Here is a 25336-nt window from a genome sequence, read left to right as displayed (position 1 = left end):
CCGCCGCAGCCCTAGGCGCCTCCTCCGCCTCCAGCACCGCCGGCGCGCCCGACGTACGCTCCCCGGATGGCAACTGGCCGTGGATGATACCGGAGCTCATCGTGCTCGACAGCGATGAGGAGCAGCAGTAGGCGTTTAGGTTTTTTTTTCATGTTTTAACTATGTAAATTATGTTTCATGTATTAAAAAATGATTCGGCCAAAAAAAAATACGTCGTGCCGCTGGAGCCACCCCCGACGCAAACGGACGCGCGCGGTCGATTTCGACCATTTCGGCCGACGCAAATGGACGCGCGCGGACGCTAAAATGCATCGCGCCGCTGGAGATGCACTAAGGCTAACAAAACTGTGGCCATCTGTCCGAGGCTCTCCCGGAGTCCAAGTGGATCAGCGACATAAAGAAACCTATTGGCATTCAAGGTTTTTGCAGGCCTTCAAGATCTGGGAAGACACGCGAGAAATAAATCTCAATCCGGTCGTTGAAGACTCGTGGATATGGACTTGGAAGACATCTGGTTCTTTCTTTTCCAAGTCGGTTGATATCCTTTTTCTTCTTTTATTTGCCTCCTACTACATGATATATAAGTTCATCGCAAGTGATCAACATGAACCTCGTACTGAATTTTATACATATACAAAGCCAGACGAAGGAATAGAACTATGTGCGCTGGGCGTTTCACTTTCAGATCTCGTAGAGGTTCGCTGCAGGTTTGCCATCGTCGCTGCCGCTAAATTACATTTTGCAAGATATTACAGATACTAACTAAATATAAAGAAATGCTGGGCTTCTGCCTGGGCACTTCATGCCTGCTGGTGCAGAGAGTTTATTCCTTTGGCAGGTTAATTTGACAGTGCACACCGCCTGCGGGTGTGGTTGCATCGATCAGCTGACTACTTGGCCTAACCTGACGGCCGGTTGGAGCAGCGATCCCTACCGGGCAGCCCTATGTAGAGCTCCGTCTCCACGTCGTCGTCGCTCTTCACCGGCTCCGGGGCATCTCGCAACTGCAAGGGCGCCACACAGTTCAGGGCGGGAACCACCAGCGGTGCCTCAAGGATCCCCTGCTGCAGTAGTGATAAATAGAAATCAGTGACTGATTGGGTTTCCATACCAAGGTGGGTGTGAGATTCACTTGGTATGCTCTCTTTGTCTCTTGTACATAAGGTATCATGCACTCTGCAGTTTTACTTGCACAAACAGACTAGCAGTTTGGAGTTCGCATTGTAACCCTGAAGGACATTGTTCACAGTCATCACCTTTTCGCGTAAGTCTTCATTGTGTTTGAGCAGCGTCTTCTCCTGATCATAGAGATTCATTAACCATTCAGAATTAGCTGGGGTGTGCGCTGTGAGTTGTGTATATAGGCCGTTGTAAAGAAGAAAAAAATCACGCAGAACCACCATATATGGCTTCTGGGGTTAGGAATCAGTCGGTACCTTCTCTTTCAGCTTAGCTATCTGCTGCTCCAGCACCTGGGTCTGGTGGCAGTGCAGTGACAAAATAAAAATGCATGTTAGTTCGTGTAAGATAAGCAGTCTTTTCCTGCAAATCTGAAACTTTTAACTATGCAAACCTTCTTTCCTCTGATTGTTCGGAGGCTCTTCTCGATTTTAAGTTCAATACTGTGTAGTTCTTCAACCGAGCATCCTCCTAAATTTTCACCCAATATCTTTCTGCATGTCATATAATTCAGGATCACTTTCGGCTGCCTAAATAGTCTAGTCCTCCGAAAGTGAAAAGATTGCTTACCGTTTCAAATCTTCAAGAGCTTCAAGTTTCTTTGCCAAGCTTACAGTATCAGCTTTTATTTGCTGCAGTTCAGAGTGCAGATTCAGCATCAGAACGTGTGCCATCACATCACATGATACTGCTCAAAGCAAATAATTGAGTAGTCCTAATTTACTGACAACTAATGGGCGATATGATTTTTTTGTCTTTAACATGTGTCCCTGACATTGCAATTGATAGCTTGCATAATTTACAACAACATTGGTGGATCCTGATGTTTGATAGCTTGCATAATTTACAACAACAATATCGTAGCATGTTTTTGTTTATATTAATTTGCCATTTTAATTGGCAGAATATAGCTGTACATTCGCAAAAAAAAAAAAAAAAGATAGGTTGAACTAAGCATGGCATGATCATCCATAGTTTAGACACAAGCCCTCATGCAAATATACAGCTATATTCTGCCAATTAAAATGGCAAATTAATATAAACAAAAACATGCTACGATATTTCTACATTATATTACATGTATAAGGGTCGTGCATATGGTAATTTTTAGCTTACATGTACCGATTGAATATAAAGTATTCCGGATGTGTTTAGTGTCATGTTGGCCATTGACAAATAAATATACCAAGCAAGAGTAAGTTGCGTCATTGCTATACTGAGGCATGATTATTCTGAATTGGACGGTCTCTATATTAAATAATTAAAGTGATTATTATTTTAAACTGAAATCAGTTTCATATATATTCACATAATGTGCATGCATAATTCAAGTCTTTATCAACCACCAAATTCATATTCGGAATATTACCTGTATATCTTCTTGTACTGTATTGTTATTAGCATTACCCTTTGTATATGCCTTATAGCGGTCAATCGATTTTTCCAAGCTGAATTGCACACACGACAAGAAAACAAAAGTTAGAACATAATAATCCATTTATCTGAGGAAAGGAAATCCAGATGTTCGGTATATTTAGATTAAGTGCCAACAGTGTAGTGTTCTGTTGGAAAGTTCATGGACATCAAGACCGAGCATTTCTTCGAAGCTAATTTTGCCACAACTAAACTTAGGCAAAAATATGGCTTATTTTGTTAAAAATCACATATAACAATCGGTAGTAGCTCCTCCGTTGTAAATTAATTGAAGTTGTAGTTTTGTCCTAAGTCAACTTCCTTAGGATTGAGCAAGTCTTCTACAAAGTCAACAACTACAAAACCAAATTACTATAATCCAATTTGTACTATATGTATTTTTTATTGTAGATATTAGCACATTTTCTATAGAAATTGATTACAACAAAGATAGAGCCGACTTGGGGTCAGCTCTTCAAGGAGCCTAGAAACTTTGGCAGTGTATATAACACTGAAAAAGATTTCTCAACATTCACGCTATTAGAACAGTGTATTACAACGATCCATACAATGATAATCTTACAAGGTTACCAATAAATCCAAGAAGTGTACCATGTTGTTCCGTTTAACCAACAAAGGTGGGTTTTTCCTACAATCCCTACTATCATGCCTCTGACCCCCCTTAATGGTTTGAACTGCATAATTGGTCCCACTTCAGTGCTCCTTCTTCCAAGTCATGCCCTCAGTAGGAAAATTTCAAAACTTGACTCCATGCATTGGATATCAATCTTGATTTTATGCCACCCGATCCATGATTAGCATATATTATACTAGTTCGAGATGGAGAAGACCAGCATACCTGCATCGCTCCCATGAGGCGGCTCGGGCGGTAACTCGAGAGCCGTCCTCTTCCCTCATCGACCTCCTAGAGAAGAGGCCCACGCGCAAAGCTCACGTGGGAACATCGGCAACGGGGTTACAAACCATTTGTTCGCTGCGGTTAGCCGTCTTATTGCATAAGTCAAGTGGGTCTGGTCGGAGGGGTAAAAAGCTCCGCTTTGGTCGTCGACATTGGGATCCATTGCAGTAGTAGCTGCGACGCTTGGAAGACGCTGGTGCAGCACGTTGAGGGATTGGCCTTTGTGGGGTGAGGTGTGTGCGATTTGTTGGGTGCGGTAGGGAGCTCCGCTTTGGTTGGCAGCGACTAGGATCCCAGCGTGGTGCCCATCTCAATGGCAACGACTGAACATCTCGCACTCATTCCTGTTGTGGCATTAGCATCCACGGTCCTCTCCACCTCTTCAAGGAGGTAGCGGTGGACGAGTGAGGCTTTTCTGTTGGGTCGCCTCTGCCACGTGGGAGAGATGCATACGGCTTTATTTTTATTTTATTCAGCAAAGACCTATTACGGGCATACATCAAAAAACCTGAATTTTTGCAGAATCCATCGCCCCATAAGGTAGGTACCGGTGACCTTATGCCCTCAAAACACAATCAACGCCATATAAGCTAGGTACCGGGCATCACCAAGTCATCCTATGGAGAAACACCATCAAACATTCGGTCCAGTAGAATCTCAGCAAGCACCTCATGCATTCGCTGCAGAAGCCACCACCCACCTCAACCACTTAGCCATCTTCAAGACAGAGATCCACATAGCCCTCACTTGGCCTCCTATGAATGCAGCCACGGCGTCAAACAACGCCCCCTCCTCCCTACACGAGTCCATCATGCCACATTCCTCTGAGATCCCGCTGCGCCACACCGCCGAGACTCTCCGTCGTTGACGTGGTAGATGAACACTAATCCACCTCTTGCACCCTCCATCCAGCAACTGCTCTAGAAACGATGCCCCTATGAGCAAGAGCGACACCAAACAAGCCACTATCGTCCTATCCAAGAGACCCAAGATCTAGGGTTTCCCCAACAGCACAAGTGAGTACACGATTACTGCAATATCAATGCATTCAACAAGGCAACGATGCATAGACGCCATCATCGCCCGCCCTAACCGGAGTTAGGGTTGGCTTTCACAGAAACATGCCTCCCCACTTGCAACTAGATAGATCACCGCTGAGTCGCGTAGATCGGCTCCACGCTAGCCGCCAATCGTGCCACCATAGCCACAACGAATCTTGGTGGGAGCCACTATCTGGCCACAAATGCGAAGGCAACCAAGGAAAGGTTGCCACCACTATCTAGCCACGAGCGCTGCCCCGACCATATCCTGCAGAAAATCAACCGTCTGGTCCCCACCAAGGCTCACCAGCACCGCGGCCATGGGAGCAGCGGCGGTAGGCGAGCTGCCCGGAGAAGCTCTTAGCAGCGGATAGGGTTTTCGCCCCAATGTCTCCCTTGAGGACATCACGGGAGCGCGACAACTAGTCAACACACAATATCCCATGCGGCATGGTTGAACATTGGGCGTCATCTTGTGTCATCCCATGACCTAGAACATGTGGTGTGATACGTCTTCGACGTATCGATAATTTCTTATGTTCCATGCCACATTATTGATGTTATCTACATGTTTTATGCACACTTTATGTCATATTCGTGCATTTTCTGGAACTAACCTATTAACAAGATGCCGAAGTGCCGATTCTTTGTTTTCTGCTGTTTTTGGTTTCAGAAATCCTAGTAAGGAAATATTCTCGGAATTGGACGAAATCAAAGCCCAGGGGCCTATTTTCTCACGAAGTTTCCAGAAGTCCGAAGGAGAGACGAAGAGGGGCCACGGAGGGGCCACACCCTAGGGCGGCGCGGCCCCCCCCTTGGCCGCGCGGCCCTGTGGTGTGGGGCCCCCGTGCCGCCTCTTGACCTGCCCTTTCGCCTATAAAAAGTCTCCGTGATGAAAACCCCAGTACCGAGAACCACGATACGGAAAACCTTCCAGAGACGCCGCCGCCGCCGATCCCATCTCGGGGGATCCAGGAGATCGCCTCCGGCACCCTGCCGGAGAGGGGAATCATCTCCCGGAGGACTCTACGCCGCCATGGTCGCCTCCGGTGTGATGTGTGAGTAGTCTACCCCTGGACTATGGGTCCATAGCAGTAGCTAGATGGTTGTCTTCTCCCCATTGTGCTATCATTGTCGGATCTTGTGAGCTGCCTAACATGATCAAGATCATCTATCTGTAATTCTATATGTTGCGTTTGTTGGGATCCGATGAATAGAGAATACTTGTTATGTTGATTATCAAAGTTATGCTATGTGTTGTTTATGATCTTGCATGCTCTCCGTTACTAGTAGATGCTCTGGCCAAGTAGATGCTTGTAACTCCAAGAGGGAGTATTTATGCTCGATAGTGGGTTCATGCCTGCATTGACACCTGGGACAGGGACAGAAAGTTCTAAGGTTGTGTTGTGCTGTTGCCACTAGGGATAAAACATTAGTGCTATGTTCAAGGATGTAGTCACTAGTTACATTACGCACCATACTTAATGCAATTGTCTGTTGCTTTGCAACTTAATACTGGAGGGGGTTCGGATGATAACCTGAAGGTGGACTTTTTAGGCATAGATGCAGTTGGATGGCGGTCTATGTACTTTGTCGTAATGCCCAATTAAATCTCACTATACTCATCATGATATGTATGTGCATGGTCATGCTCTCTTTATTTGTCAATTGCCCAACTGTAATTTGTTCACCCAACATGCTGTTCGTCTTATGGGAGAGACACCTCTAGTGAACTGTGGACCCCGGTCCAATTCTCTTTACCGAAATACAATCTCTTGCAATACCTGTTCCTCTGTTTTCTGCAAACAATCATCTTCCACACAATACGGTTAATCCTTTGTTACAGCAAGCCGGTGAGATTGACAACCTCACTGTTTCGTTGGGGCAAAGTACTTTGGTTGTGTTGTGCAGGTTCCACGTTGGCGCCGGAATCCCTGGTGTTGCGCCGCACTACATCCCGCCGCCATCAACCTTCAACGTGCTTCTTGGCTCCTCCTGGTTCGATAAACCTTGGTTTCTTTCTGAGGGAAAACTTGCTGCTGTGCGCATCATACCTTCCTCTTGGGGTTGCCCAACGAACGTGTGAAATACACGCCATCAAGCATATTTTCTGGCGCCGTTGCCGGGGAGATCAAGACACGCTGCAAGGGGAGTCTCCACTTCTCAATCTCTTTACTTTGTTTTTGTCTTGCTTAGTTTTATTTACTACTTTGTTTGCTGCACTAAATCAAAGTACAAAAAAATTAGTTGCTAGTTTTACTTTACTTGTTATCTTGTTTGCTATATCAAAAACACAAAAAAATTAGTTTACTTGCATTTACTTTACTTATTTCATCATGTTTCCTTTTAATTTTACCACAAAAGACATACCGGTAGGACGTGGGTCTATAGTTGGGAGAAATAATATAGAAGAATTTTTCAATCATGTTAGTACTATTGAAAATTTTGAAGATAGACACTTGGTAGACCTTGCGCCTACTTATGAAATTGCTGCCGCACATTTAGTTCGCTTGTTGGAAACTAAATTTGTTAATCTTAATCCTATAATCCAACACATGTTCTTCACACTTGGCGATATGGAAGAAGGGGAAAAGAAAGATTTTGTATTAGAAACCCTTCTTAGAGAATTTGGTGGTTTAGCAAGAGAAGCTAGAAAGGTGTTTGCTAAATTCAATATGCTTGGTTCTCCTACTAATTTTGTTAGTCTCCTTGAAAAGATGGATATGGATAGAATAAGATTCACTAATAATATTGATGATAGAGGGGAGATCAAAGCACCAATACCATGTAAGCTCCTGGCTATGAATGATGCACTAGAAAATAACTATGCTTGGCTAGTTCCTGAAAATTTGTTTGATGAGAATAGCACGCCTAAGACTAATGAAAAGGGAGATGCTGAAACTTATGTATCCAATATACTATGCCTAGTTGAGAAAACCCCACACCCCGCTGTAGAAGTACCACCCTTCGATAATACTTGATACACACTTTCTGCGCCTAGCTGAAAGGCGTTAAAGAAAAGCGCTTATGGGAGATAACCCATGTTTTTACCTACAGTACTTTGTTTTTATTTTGTGTCTTGGAAGTTGTTTACTACTGTAGCAACCTCTCCTTATCTTAGTTTTAAGTTTTGTTGTGCCAAGTTAAGCCGTTGATAGAAAAGTAAGTACTAGATTTGGATTACTGCACAGTTCCAGATTTCTTTGCTGTCACGAATCTGGGTCCACCTCCCTGTAGGTAACTCAGAAAATTAAGCCAATTTACGTGCATGATCCTCAGATATGTACGCAACTTTCATTCAATTTGAGCATTTTCATTTGAGCAAGTCTGGTGCCATTTTAAAATTCGTCAATACGAACTGTTCTGTTTTGACAGATTCTGCCTTTTATTTCGCATTGCCTCTTTCGCTATGTTGGATGAATTTCTTTGATCCACTAATGTCCAGTAGCATTATGCAATGTCCAGAAGTGTTAAGAATGATTGTGTCACCTCTGAATATGTCAATTTATAATGTGCACTAACCCTCTAATGAGTTGTTTCGAGTTTGGTGTGGAGGAAGTTTTCAAGGATCAAGAGAGGAGTATGATGCAACATGATCAAGGAGAGTGAAAGCTCTAAGCTTGGGGATGCACCCGGTGGTTCACCCCTGCATATATCAAGAAGACTCAAGCGTCTAAGCTTGGGGATGCCCAAGGCATCCCCTTCTTCATCGACAACATTATCAGGTTCCTCCCCTGAAACTATATTTTTATTCCATCACATCTTATGTGCTTTTTCTTGGAGCGTCGGTTTGTTTTTGTTTTTTGTTTTGTTTGAATAAAATGGATCCTAGCATTCACTTTATGGGAGAGAGACACGCTCCGCTGTAGCATATGGACAAGTATGTCCTTGGTTTCTACTCATAGTATTCATGGCGAAGTTTCTCCTTCGTTAAATTGTTATATGGTTGGAATTGGAAAATGATACATGTAGTAATTGCTATTAATGTCTTGGGTAATGTGATACTTGGCAATTGTTGTGCTCATGATTAAGCTCTTGCATCATATGCTTTGCACCCATTAATGAAGAAATACATAGAGCATGCTAAAATTTGGTTTGCATATTTGGTTTCTCTAAGGTCTAGATAATTTCTAGTATTGAGTTTGAACAACGAGGAAGACGGTGTAGAGTCTTATAATGTTTTCAATATGTCTTTTATGTGAGTTTTGCTGTACCGGTTCATCCTTGTGTTTGTTTCAAATAAGCCTTGCTAGCCTAAACCTTGTATCGAGAGGGAATACTTCTCATGCATCCAAAATACTTGAGCCAACCATTATGCCATTTGTGTCCACCATACCTACCTACTACATGGTATTTTCCGCCATTCCAAAGTAAATTGCTTGAGTGCTACCTTTAAACAATTCAAAATTTATCACCTCTGATTTGTGTCAATGTTTTATAGCTCATGAGGAAGTATGTGGTGTTTATCTTTCAATCTTGTTGGGCAACTTTCACCACTGGACTAGTGGCTTCATCCGCTTGTCCAATAATTTTGCAAAAAGAGCTGGCAATGGGATTCCCAGTCCCAAATTAATTAACAAAAATAGACACTCCTCCATGGTATGTGATTGTTGGACGGCACCCGAAGGATTCGGTTAGCCATGGCTTGTGTAAGCAAAGGTTGGGAGGAGTGTCATCATAATAAAACTAAAATAAAAAGGCACTCCTTCATGGTATGAGATTGTTGGCAGGCACCCGAGGATTCGGTTAGCCATGGTTTGTGAAAGAAAGGTTGGAAGGAGTGCCATCCAAAATAAAATGGGAGCCGCTCTTTGAAGGTTTGTCTGGCAAGGGGGTTAGAGTACCCGCTACCATTCGTTGACAACAACATACACCTCTCAAAACTTTATTTTTATGCTCTCTTTATGTTTTCAAAATCAAAGCTCTAGCACAAATATAGCAATCGATGCTTTTCCTCTATGAGGACCATTCTTCTACTTTTATTGTTGAGTCAGTTCACCTATTTCTCTCCACCTCAAGAAGCAAACACTTGTGTGAACTATGCATTGATTCCTACATACTTGCTTATTGCACTTATTATATTACTCTATGTTGACAATATCCATGAGATATACATGTTACAAGTTGAAAGCAACCGCTGAAACTTAATCTTCTTTTGTGTTGCTTCAATACCTTTACTTTGAATTATTGCTTTATGAGTTAACTCTTATGCAAGACTTATTGATGCTTGTCTTGAAGTGCTATTCATGAAAAGTCTTTGCTATATGATTCACTTGTTTACTCATGTCATATACATTGTTTTGATCGCTGCATTCACTACATATGCTTTACAAATAGTATGATCAAGATTATGATGGCATGTCACTCCAGAAATTATCTGTGTTATCGTTTTACCTGCTCGGGACGAGCAGAACTAAGCTTGGGGATGCTGATACGTCTTCGACGTATCGATAATTTCTTATGTTCCATGCCACATTATTGATGTTATCTACATGTTTTATGCACACTTTATGTCATATTCGTGCATTTTCTGGAACTAACCTATTAACAAGATGCCGAAGTGCCGATTCTTTGTTTCTGCTGTTTTTGGTTTCAGAAATCCTAGTAAGGAAATATTCTCGGAATTGGACGAAATCAAAGCCCAGGGGCCTATTTTCTCACGAAGTTTCCAGAAGTCCGAAGGAGAGACGAAGAGGGGCCACGGAGGGGCCACACCCTAGGGCGGCGCGGCCCCCCCCTTGGCCGCGCGGCCCTGTGGTGTGGGGCCCCCGTGCCGCCTCTTGACCTGCCCTTTCGCCTATAAAAAGTCTCCGTGACGAAACCCCGATCGAGAACCACGATACGGAAAACCTTCCCGAGAGACGCCGCCGCCGCCGATCCCATCTCGGGGGATCCAGAGATCGCCTCCGGACCCCTGCCGGAGAGGGGAATCATCTCCCGGAGGACTCTACGCCGCCATGGTCGCCTCCGGTGTGATGTGTGAGTAGTCTACCCCTGGACTATGGGTCCATAGCAGTAGCTAGATGGTTGTCTTCTCCCCATTGTGCTATCATTGTCGGATCTTGTGAGCTGCCTAACATGATCAAGATCATCTATCTGTAATTCTATATGTTGCGTTTGTTGGGATCCGATGAATAGAGAATACTTGTTATGTTGATTATCAAAGTTATGCTATGTGTTGTTTATGATCTTGCATGCTCTCCGTTACTAGTAGATGCTCTGGCCAAGTAGATGCTTGTAACTCCAAGAGGGAGTATTTATGCTCGATAGTGGGTTCATGCCTGCATTGACACCGGGACAAGGACGAGAAAGTTCTAAGGTTGTGTTGTGCTGTTGCCACTAGGGATAAAACATTAGTGCTATGTTCAAGGATGTAGTCACTAGTTACATTACGCACCATACTTAATGCAATTGTCTGTTGCTTTGCAACTTAATACTGGAGGGGGTTCGGATGATAACCTGAAGGTGGACTTTTTAGGCATAGATGCAGTTGGATGGCGGTCTATGTACTTTGTCGTAATGCCCAATTAAATCTCACTATACTCATCATGATATGTATGTGCATGGTCATGCTCTCTTTATTTGTCAATTGCCCAACTGTAATTTGTTCACCCAACATGCTGTTCGTCTTATGGGAGAGACACCTCTAGTGAACTGTGGACCCCGGTCCAATTCTCTTTACTGAAATACAATCTACTGCAATACTTGTTCTACTGTTTTCTGCAAACAATCATCTTCCACACAATACGGTTAATCCTTTGTTACAGCAAGCCGGTGAGATTGACAACCTCACTGTTTCGTTGGGGCAAAGTACTTTGGTTGTGTTGTGCAGGTTCCACGTTGGCGTCGGAATCCCTGGTGTTGCGCCGCACTACATCCCGCCGCCATCAACCTTCAACGTGCTTCTTGGCTTCTCCTGGTTCGATAAACCTTGGTTTCTTTCTGAGGGAAAACTTGCTGCTGTGCGCATCATACCTTCCTCTTGGGGTTGCCCAACGAACGTGTGAAATACACGCCATCATGGTGACATTCGTTGGCAGGATGGAGGTCCAAATTTATTGTTTGGTATTTGTAGTGTTGTGAGATGTGTGAGTGGTGACCGTGCTGCACCGATACTAAACCTTGCCTGGCCCTTGTCGGTGCTAATGAGAATGGCACCCTCGAGCGTCATTCTACCTTGGTGGCAAAGTTGAGGAGCCCCGATCGATCTCCCTCCCCTCCCAAATCTTTCCTACAAGGTAAGGCCATAGCCCAGCTTTATATATATAAAGCCAACCAACATAACAAGGTTCTTACAACGGGTCCTAACCCACCAGCACAAGAACTACCAAGAGCCATAACATCAATTCTCATACAAATACTCAAATAGGACCAACACACAACGATACACCGGTCAAGGTAGATGACTCAAGCTTCCCATGACGCCATCACCTTCCATCCCTTGACCGAACTTAGAGTCTCCGAATGTCGTCTCTAGCCACGTCCAGGCGCACCCTGTCCTTCGGTCTGACCAGAACCCTTCATCTCTACATATGCATCGACATTTGAAACACGGCGTCAGCAGGGTTGTTGATCAACTTCCCCTCTATAGCTAGTTTGTTCCTAATATTCCAGAGTGCCCAACACTGAGCAGCAAAGCTAAACCAGACTATCCTACGGAGGGGCCCCGACAAACCCTGAACCAAAGCCATGAACTGCCCAGCCCCTGCCGAGTTCCAGTCGCATTTGAGGAGTTCCCTCACTCCTGCCCACATAAACTTAGCCAAAGGGCAGTCAAAGAATATGTGTTTGCAATCTTCCCATTCCCCGTAGAGGCTTCAGAAGCCGTCCGAGGGGCCTCGACGGTTTACCAGTTGGTCTCCGGCCGACAAGCGCCCCCATAGCAACTGCCAAAGAAAGATCTTGATCTTTTGTGGTACCTTAATCTTCCAGATGTTGGAGAAGTGTGTGACCGCCCCTCCCAAGGACAGTCGGTAATACATGGACTTGGTAGTGAATTCGACTGAATTCTCTAACCCCCACGTCACCTTATCGTTGCCAGGGTTGAATGGGTGTAGGTCAAAGATCCTACAGAGATTGTCCCATTCCACCGCCTCAACAAGACCAAAGGTTCTTCGGGATCTCACATGCCATCCCTCGGCATCCCTTACCCCTGCCATCGTCGCAAAGGGGTTGTCACAGCAATCAAACAGACGCGGGAATATGAGATGCAGCGGGCGGGTCCCCGTCCACCAGTCCAACCAGAAGTAAGTCCTCCTCCCATCGCAGACATGGTGTTTCACCCCCAATTTGAAATACCACTTTAACTTTTGAATGGAATTCCAGAATTGTGATCCCCGCATCGGCACTGCTAGGGAAAAGAGATCCCTATCCCCCAAGTATTTGGCACGCAGTAGCTCGGCCCATAGTCCATCTGCGTCCTAGTAAATTTTCCAAATCCATTTAAGCAACAACGCAATGTTCATGTACTTAGTATTGAGGATTCCCAAACCCCCAAGATCCTTAGGCTTGCAAACTGAGGCCCAGTATACCATATGGTATTTCCGTTTAGCTCCCACTCCTTCCCATAAGAAGCGTGACTTAGATTTATTCATCGCCCTGTGCGTTGAATCATGTAGGAGATAGAGCCCCATAGCAAACATGGGCAGGCTTGACAAACACGAGTTGGTCAGTTCTAGGCGCCCCCCGGAGCCCAAGAAGAGACCTTGCCATGGGTCAACCCTATGACCCACCTTCTCTGTTAAGAAGTGCCAATCCACCACCGACAGAGCCTTATCTGATACTGGCAGGCCAAGGTGTTTGAAAGGCATGGCGCCTAGCTTACAGTTTAGGGGATCAACAACCCTTTGCTTCTCCTCCTCAGCGATCCCAGTCACCACTACTTCACTCTTTGCGAAATTGATCTTGAGACCTGACATACTCTTGAAGCAGAGCAGTAGTAGCTTAAGGTTTGCAATCCCAAGGGTAGAGGGTTCCACCAAGATCATCGTGTCATCCACATACTGCAGATGGGTGAATCCCCCTGGAATCAAGTGGGAAACCACTCCCTGTATATGTCACATCACGTTTGCCTGTGCAAGCATATCGTCCAGTGCATCGACCATAAAATCCAATAGGATAGGGGATAATGGGTCCCCTTGACGCACTCCCCGACCATTCCCGAAATAGGGTCCCACCTCCCCATTCACATTGATAGCCGTCTGTCCCCCAGACACCAGCTGCATGAGGCGGTGTACCACCGTAGTTGAGAACCCCTTCCTCAGCAGAACCTCACGGAGAAATTCCCAATTAACTTTGTCGTAAGCCTTCTCAAAATCTAACTTAAGAAAAAGGCCTTTGAGCTTCTTTACCCGCATCTCATGGGCAATCTCATGTAGTGCCAGCACACCCTCGTGCAAGCCCTGTCCCTTGATGAACGCAATCTGACTCCTATCAATGGTCATGTGGGCAATTGGGGCCAATCTAATAGCATAAGCTTTGGAAACAAACTTAAAGATACCATTTATGAGGGCTATTGGCCTGTATTCCTTTATCGTGTCTGCGCCTTTAACTTTTGCAATAAGAGAGAGGATGCCATAGTTGAGGCGAGCAATGTCTACCCTCCCCAAGGCAAAGTCATTAAGAATCCCCAAAATGGGATCCTTAAGAATTTCCCAGAACCTTTTAAAGAAGGACATCGGGAACCCGTCTGGCCCAGGTGCCGAGTCCGGCTTCATATCTGTAAGAACTTGATCCAGTTCCTCCTGTGTGAAAGTTAGTTCTAGCGCCAGGTTTTCCTCCTCTGAGATCCTGACCCTGTGTCCCACAGGTCCGGGGCCAGAGAGAAGACCCTCTCTTCTCCCTCGGCCCCCATCAAGCCCTGGTAGAACTCGTAGATATGATCCACCAGCACCCTCTGTTCTGATACCCCCCCGGCATCAGTGATCAGCCTGGGAATCAAGCACTTCCTCCTACGTCCATTCGCAAAGGCATGGAAGAATGCGGTGCAAGAATCCCCTTTGAGCGTCCACTGGACGCGACTCCTCTGTCGCCAGTACTCCTCCTCTAGAGTATCAAGATGAGTGATTCGGTCCTCCAAGTGGTACCGAAGAGCCCATCCCTCCTCGTCCAACCACGTGGTGTCCGCTAACGTATCCAGGTTAGCCACCTATAGCAAGAGGTTCTCCCTGAAGGCCCTTTTTTCCTTTCCCAGGTTAGCACCCCATCCCTTGAGATAATGTCAATCCCCTGGAAATGCCTTGCCATAGATCAATGTTGGATCGGTGCGGACCCGACGTCAGAATGGCAGAGGTAATCTTTTCCCTCACTAGCTCTCCAAAGCCAGGAACTCCAAACCACCAGGTTTGAAATAAAAACCGCGAGGTATGCCCCAGACCTTTCTCCCCATTGTCCAAAATCAAAGGGCAGTGGTCGGACCTTCCTCATAGTCCTAGTTTGAAAACCAAGACCTGGCTTGCTGGGTCACACGACGGTGATGTTGTCAATGTGGGCTCCCACCCGGAGGGCATTGTTCTTGGAGGTATGTCCTCTAGTTTGTGTGCATGCTCGGGGCACATCCTTTGGTCCTAGTGAGAAGATCTTACATACCCGGACATTATGCTAGTTTTTTAACTTTGATGGCAAGCTTTACCTATCATAGAGGATCCGTTGTTGTTGCTTCTTGGTCACATGGGGTCACTTGATGGGTATTCGATTAATGTTTGTTGTATAAATAGAGAGATACATGTGTATTGTTCTCAACCTTCATGACATGAGCCAGTGTCTACCTGACGTGGGCTAGTGTCTACCTGACGTGGGCATACCTTATCGGGTACCCACTATTAACATACCCGGGTGATATCCAACAGAAAGCCCATGAAGCCCATGACACAACAAGCAATCAAAGCCTAGGAACCTTGCGTGCAGCACAAGGACAAGCCCATACAAGGATAGTCGAACATGTAACCGACCCGAATTCCTGAGGCTTGACTGCTATATAAAGACTAGGATGGATTGACAGGGAGGAGACTAGAAAATACACCATCATAACATAGCCATCACGGTAACTCTCTAACCTCAATCATCATCAATCAAGAACAGACAAGCAACACATAGGTTTTTTCCACCGGGGGCTGAAGCTGGGTAAATTGGGTTATGTGTGTTGCTTTGTTTGTACGCCATCGAATCCCCCAGTGCACCCCTCTTCCCTAAAACCCAAGTCCATAACCATAGGCATTGCTGCCGTACCCCAACATCACTACTGGACTAGTAAAATAACATTTCGGAAACAACCATCATATATCAATACGCCTTGAAAGTACGCTAATGAGTCATTTGATCCCATTTTTTACCCACATAGTTCCATTCACAACTCGTGACATGAAGAATCTTGACTCGTCATTTCGGTTGTTGAGTCCCTCGACTCATAGACGCATAGTCAACTTTGTATCCTTCCACTTCCTTGAGAGGGCGACTTGTGTTTCCTGGGTTGTGAGCGCCGGTAATTTCTTCCAGTCCTTCTATGTTGTTGCACTCCGGTAGCTGCAGTGTAGAGGCGCGGACATCTGGATAATAACTTTTGGTTGTGATGGTGGCCCAAGAAGGCCATAGAAGCCGATTGGGGGCATTCAATCAGATGTCTTGCATTCTACAAACACTCGGGTGAAAGGTTTTTCTGATGAGTGGTATGCTCTAATTCATAATTTTATTTTCGAGGAAGAGTTGCTAGAAAAGTCAATGATGGCGAGACTTCCAAATGGAAAAATGATTAAGTCAAGGCCATCCTTTATCACTCATTCTATTTAATATAGTGGATGATATGCATGACATAATCACTACGCGTGCAAAAGTTGATAGTTAGATTGAAGAAGTAGTTCCACACCTCGTGGATGGTGAACTATCTATTTTTTAGACACAGATTCTATTTAAGGAGCACGATCTTAAGAAAGCAAGTAATCGTCAGTTGATTTTATCAGTATTTGAGAAACTATTAGATCTTAAGATTAACTTCCATAAAAGTGAATTGTTTTGCATCGGTGGGTCTCAAGACGAGGCCACATGGTATGTTGGTCTTTTTGGTTGTTGGATTGGCCATCCCGATTCATTATCGGAGGCTTACAAATGTTGAATGGAAGCATGTTGGGGAAACACTTCAAAAGCATTTGATTAGCTGGAAAGGCAAGTTACTATCTCTTGGTGGACGACTGGTTCTCATTAATTCAGTACTCAGCAATATGGTACTGTATATGATTTATTTCTTCAAATTTATCAAAGGAGTCTTACAAAGATTGAACTATTTCAAATCAAGATTCTTTGAGAAAGATGACAGTGACAAAAAATATCCACTCACTAAATAATTTTGTTTGCCGTCCAAAAGATCAAGGAGAAGTCGGTATTCGAGACCTTGAGTTTCAAAACCGAGCACTCCTTGGTAAATGGTTATTCAAGATTCTTTGTGAAGATGGGATTTGGCAAACTATCATAAAGAGAAAGTGTGTTGGCGATTTCTCCAAGGTATATTAGAAACCTGGGGACTCGTACTTCTGGATTGGTCTTACGGCGATAAAGAAAAATTTCTTTCCATATGGATCTTTTTGCATCAAGAATGGATCTCAGATAAGGTTATGGGACGATAAATGAAATGGAAATTCCAATCTTCGAGAGCAGTATCATGTGTCGTACAATATTGTACGTCACAAATGGTGATGGAAACTCCACCTCTGATCTTGTTGGTCCAAAGCTAGCATCATGAAACGCTTTGTTTCAGCATCTGGTTGTGGGGTCCAGTTGTCGAAAGTGGCGGATGACTTTATTTGGAATGTACATGAGAGTGGCAAATTCTCTTTGGACTTCATGTACACTGCTTTGGTTCATTCTGACGCACCGGTAGATAATAATAAAAAGATTTGGAAAATGAAGGTGCCGCTAAGGATTAAGGTTTTTGGGATGTATATATCTTCGTAGGGCATTAATCTTACGAAAGACAATCTAGCCAAACTTAAATGTCTTGGATGTAAAAAAAGCGTGTCTAATCAAACACTTATATTCTTTCAATCTGAGTTTGATAGATATCTATGATCTTCAAATAAGTTCTACCTTATACATGCCATATAGTGTTGGGAATATTTTTGGCAACCGGCTAAATGGGATGGATCATAGGTTTAAGGTACTTATTAGGATGAGAGAGCTCACCATAATTCTGTTGCTATGATTATGTAGAAATGACAAGGTTTTTAATCATAAAAATACTTTATCTTGCAGATTATCTACCAGTGTACTGGTTTGCTTCCGTTTGTGGTTATCTCTTCAGCGAGTGGAGCCGCGACCTATTTATAGAGGCATCAACCCAGTTGGAGGACACAACGAGGAATATTTTTTCACAACATGGATGGCACTGTAATCTACATATTGGACCTCCGGATCCTTAGGCGCTCATACATACTCTATAATCTCTTGTATTGGGCTTTTGTGTTACCTTTTGTTTATCTAGATGCTCGATGGTTGTGTGGCTGTGTGCGCATCTGAGCTATGCAGAGACCGGATGTAATGTTTAAATTTTTTAAGTATAAAACATCATTTATCGAAAAAGATCATTGTTATCCATTCGTTCTAAATTATAAGATGTTTTAGCTTTTTTCTTAATCATATGTATCTAGAAACATTTTAGTGCTTATCTTCACTCATTTAAATATGTGCGTAGTCCACAATAATATATCTAAAACATCTTATATTTCTAATTCAACCAGCACATTTCTAGAAAATAGAATCGTAGATGATTTTTGAGCCGTCCATGAGTAGAATCATGTGAAGAGAGCATCATAACAACTCTTCTTTGAACCACCTATGATGAGGCAAGTAGCACGTGATATTCTCTACAATCACAAGTGGCATTTTGAGAAATTCAGCTCATGGATGCGGTCAAGAATAACCGAGAGGTAGACGACAACATTGCTAACTTCATCAAATTGCTTTATCAGAAGGACCGTAAAGAGACGAAGGGAGGGCAACCCTACTGGCCACCGCCAGCCCTCCCCACTCCCGACCTCGCCAAGGGCGCGGCCAGGCGAAGCGTGGTCATCAACGGGAGAGAAGACCTACTAGCCACTGCCAGCCCATCCCCACACTTCTCCCTCCCCGCTGACAGGGGGAGGCTCGTCTCCTTACGCTAGGGTCGGCAGCACGAGGTGTGTGTCATGCACCGCGGTGGCGAGGCTCGATCGAAGATGGGTGCCTTCGATTTGTTCTACATCATTCATGGTGATTGCATCACGGTCTAATCAGCGTTGGGCTTGGATTGCGTAGTTGCAGGTGAATACATACGTGAATGATGGCGGCACATCTTCGTGTTGTTCCCTGGTGAGGGCATCGTTTTTGCAGCGATTTCTTCGCTGAGAATGCCCCGGGGGAAACCCTTGTTCTGGGTTTCCTAAATCAAACGTTGGCGACACTTATTGCGCCATTCTCCCTCTTGAGGGCAGCGTTGGAGCACATACTAATTGGAGTGGAGTGGTCTGGAGGTGGAGTGGTCCTACTTCTAGCACATCATTAACCACGAGTCTCATCGGCATGGTGCAACCGTGTCTCGAATTATGACGTGTGATGGTTGACACGCGTAGGGTTGAGGCGATGTATGGCGTCCCGGTGGTGTCGACGGCAAGCCTGACAAGTTCTATGCAACTACCCTGAGGATGACTCAGCAGTTTGATGGTTGTGATGGTTCATGAAGCATGTGCATGAGGTGCTTGCTTAGTGTATGTTACACCAGATGGGTGTTCCCGACTCTCCATAGGGTGACTCGGTGATACCCCGGGTACCTAGCTGATGTGGCATTGCTTATGTTTTAGGCCAGAAGGCATTGATGGCATGGTCTTCAGCCATTGTCGGGTTTATAGGTGTTCTGTGGTGACTTCGGGTTGATTGATCTATGCTCTTATCAGTGTTTTATTGAATAAAATTAATTCAAATAAACGATGTATGCACGTTTCGATGCAAATGTCGTGGGATGTCAAGTGGGATCCCACCTAAGTCCCACTTGTAGTACATTTTGCTTTTTCTAGTGTAAATTTTGCCACAAATTTTTTAACTAGAAAAAGTAAAATACACTAAAAGTGAGATACCAGCGGGATCCCACCTTGACACCTTAGGCCGGGGGGCTCAACCTCCTTCCCGAAACAAAAAAAAAAATATGAAGGACAAGAATGGGAAGTGGGTATGTGCCAATAGTGACAAGAGTATGGTGGTCATGATGGAGCACACGGTGGTTGCCTCCACAAGCCATACTAGTTGCGGCAGCCACTTCACTATGTTGCTCGCCAAAGGAAAAGACATAGCTTTTCTTATTTATCCCATCTCATCTCTAGAAGACCAAAAGCATAGCATACAATGGTAATATCTTATGTTATCTCGAGATATTACTAATTGTAGCCAGCTAAATTATGGGATAATTAATATTAAACAAGAAAGCATGTGAGTAAGAGAATACATCTCTTACAATGTATAAAATATCTTATCTTGCCTTAGTAACATATCATCTCTGAGCTAAGAGAATGCAAACCTTTATTATGCTTCTTTCTCTCTTCTAACTTAGCTATTATCCGACGTGTCATTGATAAGATAACACCAATGTACATTCCAATGGTGTAGTTGGGTAAAGGCCCCTTTGACTACTGGAGGTGTCTCCTTACGTAGTAGGACGATACCGCCTTCGAACTAATAAGTTGTGACGCCATAGGTACAAGGATAATAGGAAGACATGGGATTTTATCTATGTTGCGTCACCACTAGGTAGTGCGCAAGGAGAGTATGAAGACATGGTATCATTTAACTATGTTTAATAAATTTCAACTGCCTATTGAAAAATAGTTTTTGTTATCTAAAAACATTTCCAACAAACACAGATAAGAACAGCCTATAACAACAAGTTTGTTCATCTAAAATTAGATGAGGAACAATTTCTCTATATAATCATCATGATATTAAATTTTAGACTGTTGCCCTATAATAATTTTTCCGTGTGCATTCTGTAAACCAGAAAATATTATACGAAGATTGCTTGTACCAAGTCGTTCCTTTCACTATAGTTTTTCTAGAGTTAGCATTAACTTGTTGGTAAACATAGAATATGGAAATTAACACAGATCTCACAGATCGTACTTTAAGAATTTCCATATACGTACTGGTGTCTGGATATATGCCATCTGAGCATATTCTTTTGAAAGAAAGTATTTCATTATCACATGGTTGAATCTACCAAAATGCAGGCTGAACTTTATTTTGAGCAATATATCTGAATTCATCGACAAAGTAATTGATAAACCATCTGTTTTGAGATGCATGGAACTTAATTCAGATTGTACAGAGCGTAAAAACTACTAAAAGTTGGCCAGCTAACCTACAAAATTAATACACTTGGCGTGCCCAACAATCCTAGGGTCGGTAATGTTTTACAACTTAATTAATTCCTTTGTTACTTTCTGTCATTGTGTACGCCCAATCCATGCCTTCCATTGAGATGAGGGAATGAACAAGGTCATCTTCGAAACTGACTGTCTCTCGCTGGTGCAGCGACTAAACTCGTCGACCATGGATAGATCTTCTGTTGGGATGTTGGTCGCTAAGATCAAGGCTTCTGGACGAGGCTTCACGTTGATCTCGTTCCGACATGTGAAGCGTGTTTTTAATCAGGCAGCTCACTTGTTAGCTAAATCTAGCTTGGATGTAAACTCTAGTTGTGTTTTTTATTCTGGTCCGGAGTTCATCCGAGGTACATTTTGTATTGATGTGAGTTAATCAATAAAGCTATGTTTGCTGTCAAAAAAAAATACATGCCTTCCATTGAGGTTTTAACTTGAAAATACCTTCTGAGATTTCAAAAATAAGAGTTCTGGAGAAGTTGAACCAAAAAGAACTTGTGTATCTTCCATGATGTACTGTTTGTAATTATTCGTATATTGTACCTAGAACAGTACTATATACTCCCTCTGGTCGGGTTTAATTGACGTGGATTGTGTGCGTACCTAAGCAATTTTCGCTGCCCAGCTCGCGTCGATTTAATTCGACAGGAGGGAATATATTTGTAAGCATGGGTTACAACTTACACATACGTACGCTTTCTTCAAAAGTTGGTACTGCTCGATTACACAGTAACATACTTGAAAGGGAAACAAAGAGACTACTCAATATAGTGTTTATATTTCTGATTAGGATGTTATTATTGCATTAACAAACTTTCCTGGTATGGTATGTGTAAGGAAACACTGTTTGGGTAATGCACAGAGTGGTCAAGTATTAATTCTGATACTCCTTAATACATTCTCGGTGGTGCGAATTTATATCTTTAACAATGTTAGCGTTAACTTAGTGACTGCAAGATGGACAGTTAACCAACAATGTCTTTGTATTATTTTTTCCAGAGCTTTTTCCCAAACGAGACACCATCGATCTGTCATAATCATACGAACGAACAATACAAGTAAGATTACATACAAATGTTCCAAAGGCTGATTAGTTTAGCAAAAATGTATGCTCAACCGTAGATCTAAACAAAGCCAAATCAACAGATGAGGATCAAGGCGCAACACCCTCTAGGTTCCAAGATTAGACTAAAACTCACCAAATGCAAAGGATAGTCGGAGCAAAACTAGCTAGTTTGCGCTAGAACCAAAAGTGGAGCAGAAATCTCGCCGAAACCACAGTATCGCATGTACGACCGCTTGACCAATGTGCGCAGTCCCCAATTAATGGAGCCAGAAATCAGCCTCGACCGTAGCTATACTGTGCAAGACGCAGGCCATACGGAACTGACGCGGTAGCGAAAGCATGTCAAATCGGCGGTAGGAGTACTGCCTAGTGGTAACGCATGAGAAATAATTACTTTGCTTTTGTAGGTGAAGCTCACTTTCCCGAGTCCGGACGTCCCATGAGCCTTTCTCTATTTGTAGCTGGCTGCACCCTTCTTTCTCCGGCCGCACCGCAATTACTGGGAATCAGCCTCACTGCACCAGTGGCAGCACATCGTGCTCCATCGTACCAGCCTACCATGGGTGCCAGTGGTTTTTCAGCACAGTGCCCGCCGCCCGTGATTGAACGGAGGACAGAAATAGGAGAGACAAGAAAGAAGACCGCAAAGACTCCATGAGCTGGTGATACTGCTGGGGGAGTGAGTGTGACTGAAGAAACCGAGAGATGGGAGAAGAAATTAAGGAGCTAAAGTCAAAGGGTGTGTGTGTAAGAGAAAGAGAAAGAGAAAGAATGAAGATGGAGCTAGGAGGACTGTGCTTTTGACTAGGATCTGTGTTCACCATCGAGGCCGTACAGATATTTTGAGGAGGACAAACTGGCTGTCAGCAGGTCAAGGAGTTCGTTCTTGAGCAAACCACGGCACCGCAAACGCCCGCCCTCGAGCTGGTGGGTGTCGCCTGACCTCCAACCGGGACCAGAACACGCAAGCAAGAAATCCAATCCAAACAACGCAATTCAAGGCGCAACCCCAAAGTTTGTAACGGCACCAGCAGATATATAGCGAAGAGAGATTTGAGGAGTACCTGGCGGCGCTCGAGAACTCGTAGAGCCTTCCACGCGGGGAGAAGACGACGAGCGCGACCTCGGCGTCGCAGAGCACCGAGAGCTCGAATGCCTTCTTGAGCAGCCCGTTCCGGCGCTTGGAGAAGGTCACCTGCCGGCTCGTCGCGTTCTCTATCCGCTTCATCTCCGTCTTCCCCCGCACCATCCTTCCTCCTCCCAAAAACGGAATCAAACCAAAATTCGGAACTGTGGACCAATCACGAGCAACACAGCGCACTAAACAAAGTGATGATTAAATGAATGAACTGCAGCCAAGCCAGCGTAGATGAAACGAAGCAAAAGTGTGTAGATCTGAGGGAGCACGTACCGGAAGTGGCAAAGCGAGGAGGAGTGGGGGCGGCGCAGCCGCGGCTTGGGCTTCCCTTTTCTGGTCCGTGCTTCTTCCCTGGCCGTGTAGCCCGGAGCGGAAAGGGGGTGGTGTGGGGGTGTGCGAGCACTGTGATGTGGATTTATATGGTGGGCAGGGAAATACTCCCGCGGCTGCTGATTAGAGCATCTCCACTCGTTTGGACTACCCACCACGAAATCCGGACGAAACAATCGCCGGATTGGACGAAATAAAGTCGTGGGGAGTACCGTATTTTGTCGTCCACCCGGAGTTCGGCGGACATAGTTTAAATTCAAACAAACCATCGTCCCGCGCTACAAATACGGCCAGTTGATCGGCAAAAGTACCAGCAAAAGGATCAGCCACAGATCGGCGATAGGAGGGAAATTACACGTAAACAGGCTCATCGGCAGTCCCGGCTGGCACGGCGTTGTCCGACGGACCAGTTTCCTCACACGCCGTGGTCGAAGCGGCGGCAGTCGACGAAGCAGCGGCAGTCGACGTCGAAGCAGCGGCAGTCGACGGCGTAGATGGTGAGGAAGACGAGGTAGGAGCCGGCGGAGACGACGAAGAACTGGCCGGAGTGGGTCGGAGGATGTCGCTGTGGTGGCCCTGGTACCAAATCCTCTTCTCCTCGTCCATCAGATCCGTGTTCCCGCCCATCAGAAACGCCAAGTCAGTGTTCCTCTTCTTCGCCGCCGCCGTCGTCTTCAGCAGGGCGATCCGGACGCCTTGGTTGGCGAGCATCTCCCGCCACCTGCCGTCGAACTTGTCGTTCCTCCCGTCGGCGTGTGTCCTCAAGTCGGCCCAGCACTTGTCGATCGACGCTTGCATCCTGTCGGCGGGATTGCCCGTCTTTTTGAGCTCTTTGAGCTTTTTCTGGCCGAGTTCCGGGCGCCCATCCGCCGAGCCAGCCGCCGGAGCGTCGGGGTTGTACTGCTCGGTCTTGCTCTTCGAGAGGTTCTTGCGGGTTTCCGCCCACTTCTCGCACTTCTCGATGCGGGCGTAGACGTTCAGGAACTTGAACTGCATGCCGGTGTCGTCCATGTACATGTCCAAAGCACGGCGCAGCTGGGGGAAAAGAGTACGGTGATACGGATCAGCTCACGACGATCTACATGGTGCACAGCTAACCTCGGTGATGCAGGGTCGACGGAGCATACCTTTTGCTCCAAGTCGTGGCCGCTCATCGGCCGATCTTCGATCTCCTCCTGTATGCCGTGCCATTTGCTGCACGCTGTCTGTATGATCCCCCAATGGGTGGCCATTGCCTTGTCTCCCCGGTTCATGTTCGTCTTACTGAAGTAGGGATCGACGAGTTTGCGTTCGTCGAACGCCTGCTTCACTCGAAGCCAATATGTGTCAAACGACTGATTGGCCCCGGTTATGCCGTTCATGGACACGGTCATCCAAGCTTCGGCGAGGCACTCCTCTTCCTTCGGCGTCCATTTGATACGCGGTTCGGCAGGCGGTGAGTCCTTCTTCCTCTTCTTCTTTCCCTTCGACAGGTTGGCGGCGTCTTTAGTTGGCTGCTCTTCTTCTTCGTCTTCTTCTTCGACGACTTGGCTTCCGTCGGCCACATCCTCCACATACTCGTTGCGCGCCGCGACAGCTGCCGTCGCCCTCGCCCCCTCTTGCGTGAAGAACCCCGGGCTCACAGCGGCGGCGGCCATGAAGAACCCCGGGCTCGCAGCGGCGGCCATGCAGCCGGAGGTGATCATCTCGTGGATCTCCTCGTCGTTCGGCGCCGCCATCGCACCGAATGGGAGCGGCCCTCGTCGCAGGGCCGGCGAGGTGCCCTCATACTGGTTCCCACTGCCGACGTCGAGCTCGGGGCGGCGACGGCGTGAACCTGGACGGTTGGACGTAGGCGCCCTCTTGGAACATGGCAGGCGG

The 25336-nt window shown here is 45.4% G+C and overlaps 2 protein-coding genes across 4 annotated transcripts; both read right to left on the bottom strand.

Annotated features, from left to right (window-relative positions):
- Positions 1-596: 596 nt before the first annotated feature.
- Positions 597-23565, bottom strand: LOC127307248 (MADS-box transcription factor 56). Of its 3 annotated transcripts, none has more exons than XM_051337978.2 (8): positions 23420-23565; positions 23073-23328; positions 2549-2627; positions 1750-1811; positions 1574-1673; positions 1437-1478; positions 1257-1298; positions 597-1064 (listed from the first exon to the last, which is right to left on the bottom strand). In XM_051337978.2, exons 2-8 carry the CDS (start codon positions 23255-23257, stop codon positions 900-902), a joined length of 675 nt encoding a protein of 224 aa, XP_051193938.1. In that variant the 5' UTR covers positions 23258-23328; positions 23420-23565; the 3' UTR covers positions 597-899. The 3 variants fall into 3 exon arrangements, with proteins under 3 accessions (XP_051193938.1, XP_051193943.1, XP_071675122.1); XM_051337983.2 differs by having other exon boundaries at positions 597-1061; XM_071819021.1 differs by having other exon boundaries at positions 23073-23298; positions 23420-23558.
- A 326-nt stretch (positions 23566-23891) lies between these two features.
- Positions 23892-24911, bottom strand: LOC139833129 (uncharacterized). Its single transcript, XM_071823300.1, has 3 exons — positions 24604-24911; positions 24248-24511; positions 23892-24014 (listed from the first exon to the last, which is right to left on the bottom strand). The coding sequence occupies exons 1-3, from the start codon at positions 24847-24849 to the stop codon at positions 23892-23894; spliced, it is 633 nt and encodes a 210-aa protein (XP_071679401.1). The 5' UTR covers positions 24850-24911.
- Positions 24912-25336: the final 425 nt, after the last annotated feature.

This window comes from Lolium perenne, chromosome 1 (assembly GCF_019359855.2).
Source record: "Lolium perenne isolate Kyuss_39 chromosome 1, Kyuss_2.0, whole genome shotgun sequence".
NCBI classification, from domain to species: Eukaryota; Viridiplantae; Streptophyta; class Magnoliopsida; order Poales; family Poaceae; genus Lolium; species Lolium perenne.
The sequence above is the reverse complement of the archived record's forward strand: the minus strand, read 5'-3'. Positions and strand labels throughout refer to the sequence as shown.